Raw genomic sequence first — 9,562 nt, forward strand, 5'->3', positions numbered from 1 at the left:
CCATCGATGTTTTATTAGCGCATTTTGCTCAAAATGACTCTTGTTTTTTTGTCTATTCGGTGTAAAATTTTGTTCAAAGTGTGTCTCTATATGTATGTCATGCATACAACTCCTAAACTGCTTTTAAAAAAGAGGTTTTTTTTTGCCATTCCCGACCCCGTCCCTGGGACGGCACTTCCCCGTCCCCGTCCCCCGTCCCCGTCTCCCGTCCCCATGTGACTCTGGTTCACAGAGGCTCATATTAGGGTACCATCTTCCCCTCTTATTGCAGCCATTGTCAGAGCATGGAGAAGCATGAGACCATTTTTGCGACAAAGGCTTCCTAAGTCTTTGAATGAGGCTGACCGACAACCTATTATGTGGAATGAGTTCATTAAGGATGAGGCCGGTCGGCCACTTGGCGCATCTCGTTACATGTAGTGGTCAGGATGGGAGAGATGTGCATAAACAATGATGACCTGCTACAACATCAAGCACGGAATCCGTGAATGGCAAGGGAAAAGGATCTGAGATGGTTGCGCCATTAAGCTTTCGGTAATCTATAAAGACCCTCAACTTTTGGTTTTTCTTGGGCACAATCACGATTGGGGATAACTGACTTGTAGCAGCTTATCTATTTCTTCCTTCACCCTTTTGGAATAGTTTGGGTTCATCCGATATGTGACTGAGATCCAGGCTTGCTACTTACGAGCTGTTGTTGCCACTCCTTGCTACTGGCAAAACCGCTGCGTATGCTGCTGCTGTTGCACTTGTGTGAAAATACCGGTTGCGCATTGTTTTCTGCACACATCTGCTATCTTTCTCTATGGACCTCTTGCTGCAGCTGTCTCTGTAACTGTCTCATGTTGCCATTTGCTAAGTCTGTGCCCTGCTTACTGGTTGCTCACAGAGCTTCTTCTGTCATGTTTTCCAATTCTCTTCCTTGCACAAGCTCCCAGTTATGGTTCCTTTTGTAGATTATAAGGTGCTCCTTTGTCGATTTTTGATGCACACTAGTGTTGAGTGTGTTGCTGATGCCAAGTCCAATGACGACTTCTGCTTCTCGGTTTTACTGCTGCTATGAACTTTGTGAGTTTCGTGTTCAGTGCTGCACTTCCTTGGATTGGCAGGTTCACTGTTGGTCACAGGCTCTCCTCTTCCTGCCACTTCCTGGCATCTCTGTGTGCACTCTTCTTTTAAGAGTTGCATACTGCCCACTCTCTTCTTTGGACATTGATTACTGCTCACTCCTTGAGCACGTTTGTTCCTCCTTAGTGTTTATGGACACTTTTTCATTGAGAATTAGTGCTTATGAGCACGTCCAAACATGCTGCCCACTTCCACTGGGCATTACACGAGCAAGAACTTCCATCAAACAAATGCACAAATTTCTACCTTTAAAGCATTAACATTTGAATAACCAGTTGCAGGACTTCAACTAAACTCATTACTTGCTGCAACAAATAATATAAAATGAACCAGTGAACTCCAGTTACAGATTTTTCAAACCAGATTTTGTTAAGTTAGTGTTGACACCGCTGAAGAACTTCTCCAAATGCTTGGTTATTGTAGAGCCACCACTCTTATTGCTGAAAACTGCTACACTCCTTGTAGCATAGAACCAATCTAACCACTGCTAGATTCTTCCTCTCAATGCAAAGAGAAACCCATAACCTCACAACAACTAGAAAGTGATGCTGATATCAAGTTGAAAATTCGGTGAAGAGGACAAACTAGAGCTTACAAGCTCTTGCACACACACACAATACTCAATGAATGGACACAACACAATGGAGTGAGGAGGGAGAGAAAGTAGACACAATGTGTGGCACCCAACAAACTTGATAGCATTACTAGATATCTCTCACCCAAGTTGTGAGCTCTCTCACACCATACAACAATAGATAGCACACCTATATACAAAGATTAGGCTCATACATGTGAGCCATGTGTCACAATACTAGACACTCCTCTCTACCTTAGGATATAAAAAAACAAATCTACCACACTTCTAATACTTGGATTTCCTATATTTCAACAACCAAAGCATCGTCCTCTACAGTGGCCGCCGTTGAAGCCACCCCACTACACCCTCAAATACGAATGACGGTCAGCTATTACCCTCTTTGAATCTAGTACATCTAGTGGTATTTGACGATAAGCAGGAGGGCAAGGCTGAAAGGCAGACAAAAGCTCTACTACGTGCCTATGGCACAACAAAGGGACAACAGTTCATTGTCCTATTCCACGTGGTAAGCTCTGAGGATGCCATCTCTCCACAGTTGGCTACGAAGATGGGTTGTACCTTAGTGTCACACAATATAGTCATGGACGGTTTCACACCTGGTCTTTGCACACACATCACTCATAAAGCTCGACAATTTGAGTTTAATGTTCAAAAGGCCACATTTAAGCGAGATTTCATTGTTTCACCACTTTTAGGGTATGACATGATTCTCAGCATCCAGTGACTCCAAGAGCATGCGCCCATCGATGATTGGTGGGCAAGACACCTTCACCATTGTTGATGGCTTATGTGAGCTGGTCATAATCTGCGGGGATAGAAGCATTCCTGGAATCCCGCTAATGTCACATGTCTAGGCTCAACAAGCTATTAAAAAAGAAGTCGAGTGTGCATTGATTTATGTCCATGCCCAATAGTGTGCTCTGCAACAAGCAACACCCTTTTAAAAAAAGTTGGCAGGTTTCTTTCCAAAGTTTAAAGACATCAAGTTGAGGGACAACCTCCCACCCAAGCTCCCATAGATTCATCCTGAGGATCATCACATTGAGTTGGTCCTCGAGAGAGCCTCCCAATAAGTTCCCCTATCATCTATCTAAGGCATTGCAGGGCGAACTCGAACAGTAGTTATATCAGTTACTCTGGGTTGGATTTATCCGCCCATCATCCTTGTTCTTCGCTGCACCGATCTTATGCATGTAAAAAAAGACAAGACTGCACAACACTTAATAAGCTCACCATGAAAAATAAGTTCCCAATGCCCATAAGTGAGTACATTCTAGAGCGTATAAATGATGCTAAGTATTTTTCGTAAATAGACCTCAAGAGTGGCTACCATCAGGTTTGGATATTGACAGTCTATGTTCCAAAGATGGCTTTTCGGATCTTCCGGTATTTGCCTTCATCCTGACAAGGTACATGCTATATTGGATTGGGATGTACCCAAGGTTGCTCAAGAGATCAGATCATTTGTGGCTCTATGCTAGTTCTACAACACCCATATGGACAAATTTTCCGACCTTGTAGCACCTCTTACAGATCTGCTCAAGGGTGTGAAGAAACATCATCAAAAAGTGTCCGTTTACGGACAAGCTCTCGAGGCCTTCCATGCATTGAAGAAAGTGGTGGCCTTGGAGGCACCAGTTCTCAAGTTGGCATCATGGGATGAGCCATTCAAGGTTATGACCGACGCTAGCAACCATGCCATCGGTGTTGTTTTACAACAAGAGGGAAGACCAATGTCACGTGCATCCCGCACTTGGATGCCACTTGGACATATCTGAACAAGGTGTAGGACTTGAGTGGAAATTGGTCCCATGTGAGCCTAATCCGAGACGAGTCAGCCAGGGTTCCACTCTACGCATCTGAGGTCAGGTGTGCATTGTCCTGCACATGAAGCAGTGCCAGTCCATGCTGTGAGTGTCCCTCTGGAATGATGTTAGATGACCTGAGTGTTTGGTTTGCAACCAGATATTGGGCATCGCTAGGAGCATGTAGGTTGCATGCAGAAGAGGGGGCAGCCCTTTTATCTACCCCAGAAAGGGAGTGAAGAATCCCTTCACTTTGCATGGGGAGGTCTTTGAGGCCACCCTAGAGAGGGCCAAGAGGCCTAAGAGAAGGCCAAATGGCTGTCGGTCAGCGCCTCAGGGTGGCCTGGACAGCAAGGCAGCCAGCCTTGGTCCTTGGCCAGCCTGTCCGCCAGGTTAGGAGGCCTAGGCAGCCCAGTCGGCCAGCCTCAAGGCATGACCAGGTTGCGGGCTAGCCCATGGGCAGCCTGCACAGGCTGAGACAGCCCCAAAAGGTGGCTGGACAGCAGCATATATGAGCCAGCCATTGGACAGTGTAAACACAATTTGCATAAAAAAACATTTATTGCCAAGACCAGGTCGTGGAGAGAATTTAGAACAGGCCAACCAGCATTTGTAAGGGGTATGAATACCCAGACCAAAAATCAGTCCCTCCAGCTCATTATTCACAAAGGGTTGCCGTGTTCCAAGGGCCAGGGCAGCCAAGGGGAAGTGCTCAACCAAGGTGAAGAAGCAAGCCAAGAACCAGTCTTTATTTCAGTTTTACATCATTCTAATAAAGCAAATACACCATTCATGGGGCCCTACAGAGGATATTCAGGACCCAATATTGTGTCCTCTTCTCCCTCTCCCTCTCTCTCTCTCTCTCTCTCTCTCTCTCTCTCTATTTCTGCAAATATCTCTCTATTGTGCGTTATCTTCATCGTGAACGATTGCTGAATTTTGAGCATTGAGGTTACCGATTCTTCCACCGAGCTTTTGCATGTTACATTGGTGTCAGAGCCTTCTTCAAGTGTGAAGATTTAGCTAGAAAACCAAAAAAAAGAAGGAAAATTTTTTCTCGCTTGTGTGGTTTGGTTTCTAGACTCTGGCGGACCACCCCTTTTGGTGTGATTCCTGTCCCTAGAAGGACACTTAGTTTTCAACCTCTGGAAAGTCTCCCACACACACAGTGGATGGTTAGATTGCGCTCCGGAAAGGAAGTGCATTTTCCCGCTATGGCGAGCTTTGACAAAGAGAGAGAACAACGAACTTCGGAGCAAAGAGCACCAGGCAGTCCTTCGAGGGCAGTAGACATGAGTGTGCATGATATGTTCCAGTACATGATGCAAGCAATCGCAGAACAGAGCACAAATTGGAAGAGTAGAAGGCGCAGATCTTGGCCTTGGAAGAGCGCACCCATTTTCCGGTCTTTTTTTCTCCGTCTCCTCCCTCTCCTTCTGTTTCTTAGATTCCGATAGCAGATCCTCTACCGAATGACCCTTTTTAAGGGGTACAACTGCAGCCGAGTTTGACGCTCGAGTTGCTAATGCGAGCAATGGAGATTTGATTGATAGAAGACCGTGCGGCAGCATCCCGTGGTGCTGCATAAGATGACGCCAGGCGACGCATGGAACACGAAAGATATCTTACAGCTTTAGATGCAAGAATGACACCAGCATCTTTCTCGAGTCATCCTCTCGAGAGGATGAACTTGAGTAAGTATAATGGTAAACTCGACTTCACAACTCTTTATTCCTGGCTGCATCAATTTGAAGCTTATTTTGTTGCAGTTAGAAAGAATGATATTGACAGAGTGATCATGCCTAGTTGGTATTTGGAAGGTGAGCCCATTCCTTGGTGGACCCAATGGGCTCATGCCCACACCAAATCAGGTATGGCGCTTTATGTCTGGGACGAGTTTGTTCTCGATCTTACGCGCCGGTTTCTACCACCCCATTATCTTGAGCGACTCAAAGACGAGTTTAGGGGGACGCGTCAAAACGCGCAACCAGTCCTACAGTTTACCGACGATAAGATTTCGAACTTATGTTTGCAATTGGGCATATCTGACAAGGACAAGACATGGCAGTTTCTTTATGGCCTTGACACGCAAATCCAGTGGGAAGTACGTATGTTTCAGCTAGCCACCTTCAAGGATGCACTCTCGCTCTTGCAGAGAGTGCTGAAATGAAGTTCAATCGCGGAAAGTCCAAGACTTCCACTCCCAAGGCATCCGCCTCGGGGGGAAAAGACAAAAACCAGACGGGGTCTTTCCCGGGATAGAGCATGGGAGCCTCCGGCTCCAAGAACTTGACCAATCCGCCCAACCTTACTCCAGAACAGAAAGCTCAGGCAGGCAAGACCGGTGGGAAACTGAGTGTTGAGGAGACAGCTAGTATAAGGAGGGTAGGTGTTTCTTTTGTCACACAAAAGACTTCAGCAAAGCACGGACAGCCCACTTGTGCGTGTGTGCAATTCTGGTAAGGACTGAGGTGAGGGCAGTGTGATTGTGTGTGTTGAAGATCTTGTAAAGACCTGTCGCTTTCTTGACATCAAATACTAAATCCTTGGTAATTGTATTGATTGTGTGTGTACACGCCAGATCTGAAAGTAACATGTGTAAATGCCCTAACTCTTAAAACAGGGCCGCAGCTCCACTTGTCGCCCTTTTCTGAATTTCCAGCCTTCCTAGGGCCATCCCCTTCCTTATTTTCTCCTTTATCTTTACAAAGAATGTCTCCTTTTCTCATAAAAGAAGCTAGATAACAGCAGAAACAAAGAAAATGCAGAAGCGCCATTCATGTGGAATGCATATACCAGGTGTTGAGGGGTATTGTATGGGATTAAGCCTTCGAACCAAAAGAGTTGATGTGGGAGGGATTAGAGGTTAGAGGTACGTACTCCATAACTATGTACACTCTAGCATGATCCTCATAAACATCATGGAATTGCACTAGGTTTGTATGCCCCGACAATGCTTTCAATATTTTTACTTCACGCTTTACGTCCTGGATATCTTGTTCCGTCATCATCTGTCATTGTTACCACCCATTTTTTCAGAAGCAAAGAAATTGAAGATGGCCTTTGAAATTTGGTTAGCCTTTAAAATAGACATTTGGTCTCACCGCAGCCTTTGGGATGATCTTGACGGCCACTGTCGGATCTTGAAACTCCATGGACTTTACTGATGCATAGCATGTGTAACCAAATCGGCCACGACCCACCTCTGGCCCCAACTCATATTTGGAAGAGAAGTCCCTAGCATATCCACAATTCCTGTTGATTAGGGGCCTTGATAGTTCTGAGTTACTGCTCTCTTCTGTCTGCAGGTTAGCCACGGGTGGCCTAATTTTGGTCTGGATATTCTTGGCTGCAGGTAGCTTTCTCCAGCTTCTTGGAGGCGTCAATTGAGAAGACAAGGTTTCTGTGCTGGTCGGAAGCTCATTGGAAGCAGAGGTGGAATGGGGCTCAGAAGTGACAGCGCCGTTTGCTCGTTTGTTGATGTTATTACCCTTTTTTGGGATGGGTCGTTTGCCATTGGCAGTGCTAACTTGCTGTGAGCAACACAGCCCCATCTCATCATAAGCCTTTACCTGTTGCTAGACTGCAGTGATCTTTCCGTAATGTTGAAGACAGCACCAAGCTACTTTATACTTGATTAGTGTTAATGGCATTTTGTGTTACGGGTATTACTGTGATGGTGAGGGAAATCCAAGCTATGGTTGCTTTTCTTTGCTTTCTGTTGCTGCTTTTGCGTTCCTTGCTGGTTTTTGTTTTCATAATCACCTTCCAATTGTGGTGGATGGCTTACTTGTATATGACCTTAAACCAGGTTTTAAGATAACCCAATTGGCAATAAAGCTGCGGAGAGACGTCTAATCACAAGCTCTTAAGGATCAACCCAATTGGCAAATTGAGCTATGGAGGCCTAATTATTATCAGAACTTATCCTCATTGTTACGGTATACGAGGCAATATCAAAAGCGACTAGATTCTCGATGATTCAGTGCAACAATCAATCTAAAAACTGGGATAAGTAACGAAAAGAATGGTGGTTGTCTCTGGTTTAAGCACAAGACAGAGCCGGCCGTGTGAATATCCTCAGTAGACCGAAGGAGGTTTGCCGTCATTTTTCCATGGTGTTTTTGTTTTTTTTTTGGCGCGTCTTCGCCATCATCGCCCAGAGGCAGGCTCGCGACGGCCGTGCACCGGGGGCTCCGCTAGTCACCTCCTCTAATCAAACATAGATGCTAATTAAAGAAACATATTTGAATTATAAATATACATTAATTTTCTCAATGCAGCTTGTAGCCCTGGAGTTCTCCATGCAACTAATCTACACAGCATTTCCTTCGAGTTTTCAAGGACAGATTCAGTCGTATATGAAGTTTCATAGGCACATCTCACACACACCATGCAGAAGATTGCCATGGGCGCTGCAGCAGTTGAGCATATCATCTCACTGTCTAGTCTGGCAAAGGAGAGGCGATTTCTCAGGAGCGACGGGTATGGAAGGGTATGCATGATTGGGGAGGTGGAGACCCAAGAGAGCTTTGAGACTCCATTGTCTTTTTTGAGATGAATTGAACCCTTTCATGGTTTATGCAGCCGAGATACTTGGTTGCCACTATCGAGAGATCATGTAGAGACATCACCCAGGGAGTAGTGAGATGCTTCTCAAACCTCCACTGCATGTTTCTTTATTTTGCATTGGTCTATGTCAGAGGTCACCTAGCTTTAGCCCACGGGCGCGTAGCTGAGTTTGTAGAACAGTCGGGTCCCATCGCGAGGACCCAGGTTTGATGCCATCCAGCTGCGCAACGGGGGTGTGTGTTGTGAGCTGATGGATAATCCACCTTCCCACTAAGAGAGGTCACCTAGCCTTACAAGGATAAGTGAATCACATTGATCGTTGATCATATACCCTATCATCCTACATTCTAGCCCCATGCACCTTTGGAGTCACTAGAGAGAGAGCAAGATCTCTTCTCCCCTATGGATCTCTTGTTAGCTGCACATCTAGGACATACTTGGGTGGCATGAAGAGGTCACACCACAAGAGGGCGACTTCTTCAGAGCTTTGCACTCTATCATGGAGGTACTACTATTGGATGAGGCATGCTTTCCTCACCCCCAGTGTACATATTTGTATCTTGTATTAACCACATCACTACTTGTACTACCTTCTTATCAACACATGTTTGTAGTATAGGTAGCTAGTTTCTTATTTCAATGTTAAGTTTCCTATGGATCGGTATCTTCATAGAGATATTGTTAACAATGTCTACTCACATAGACCACAAGAGGGATCGATATCCACAAGGGTTTGACATTGGCTAGGTGAGGTGGTTGTCACATTGCGTTCGGATTGAGATAATATTAGAAATTATGGGGATGCTTCCATTGCCTCTTCAAAGAGGGTTTTGGATCCTTGGGACCATATTTACTAGACACGAGTTGTCACAAAGATATACTATTAAGATAGCAGGTAGAGGGATGAGATGCCACCCAAACATCTGTTAGTAGTTACATGTCCACTTGTAATAATGTTGCATCTCTTGAAGGTTATGTGAGGCTCTAACACTCTCACTCAGAAATTATAGAATTCGCAAAAAATAAAAAAATATAGCAAACACTCAATTCACAAGAAATAGAATAAAAATTTCCATGAAACGAATATATATCTAGATGCCATAAACATGAAAAAAGAAATATCTATTAACGGAAAAAATCATCACACACACACACACACACACACACACACACACACACATCCATAGATTCTTTAACATTTTGATAACTTATCCCTTAAGCGTGGAGAAAAATGATACCTCTAACAACCTAATGTTTCTTGCATAAGTATAACTTATGTATGTTACCTCCACAATAATGAATGCTTGGTCAAGAATAACTTTAAGACCAGAATATATTGATGTAGTATTGGATATAAGATCCAAACCTTAGAGTTGGATTTGAACATCACAAGAGGTGATGCACTAGACTTCTCACCACAAAAAAATGAATGTGATCCTTAAATGCGACACATAAGGTA

The 9,562-nt window shown here is 44.6% G+C and overlaps 1 protein-coding gene and 1 long non-coding RNA gene across 7 annotated transcripts in view; one reads left to right on the forward strand and one right to left on the reverse strand.

Moving 5' to 3' along the window:
- The window catches only part of LOC147611295 (uncharacterized), a 52,159-nt gene extending 45,136 nt beyond the window's left edge, over nt 1-7,023 (forward strand). For 3 of the 5 annotated variants that reach the window (XR_015263734.1, XR_015263736.1, XR_015263732.1), the window contains one exon: nt 6,887-6,995. This is a non-coding gene — a long non-coding RNA (uncharacterized LOC147611295). Of the gene's footprint in view, nt 1-6,839 lie in introns of all 5 variants that reach the window. The other 2 variants (XR_015263733.1, XR_015263737.1) reach the window with 2 other exon arrangements.
- The window catches only part of LOC147611294 (CDPK-related kinase 5-like), a 52,232-nt gene extending 45,147 nt beyond the window's left edge, over nt 1-7,085 (reverse strand). For both annotated transcript variants that reach the window (XM_086784379.1, XM_086784378.1), the window contains exons 1-2: nt 6,636-7,085; nt 6,412-6,542 (exon numbers count right to left, since the gene is read on the reverse strand). In XM_086784379.1, coding sequence (XP_086640505.1) covers nt 6,412-6,542; nt 6,636-7,085 — 581 coding nt within the window. The remainder of the gene's footprint in view (nt 1-6,411; nt 6,543-6,635) is intronic.
- Between the last annotated feature and the right edge of the window lie 2,477 nt (nt 7,086-9,562).

This window comes from Cibotium barometz, chromosome 47, assembly GCF_041138505.1.
Source record: "Cibotium barometz isolate CiBa-2024 chromosome 47, ASM4113850v1, whole genome shotgun sequence".
NCBI lineage: Eukaryota > Viridiplantae > Streptophyta > Polypodiopsida > Cyatheales > Cibotiaceae > Cibotium > Cibotium barometz.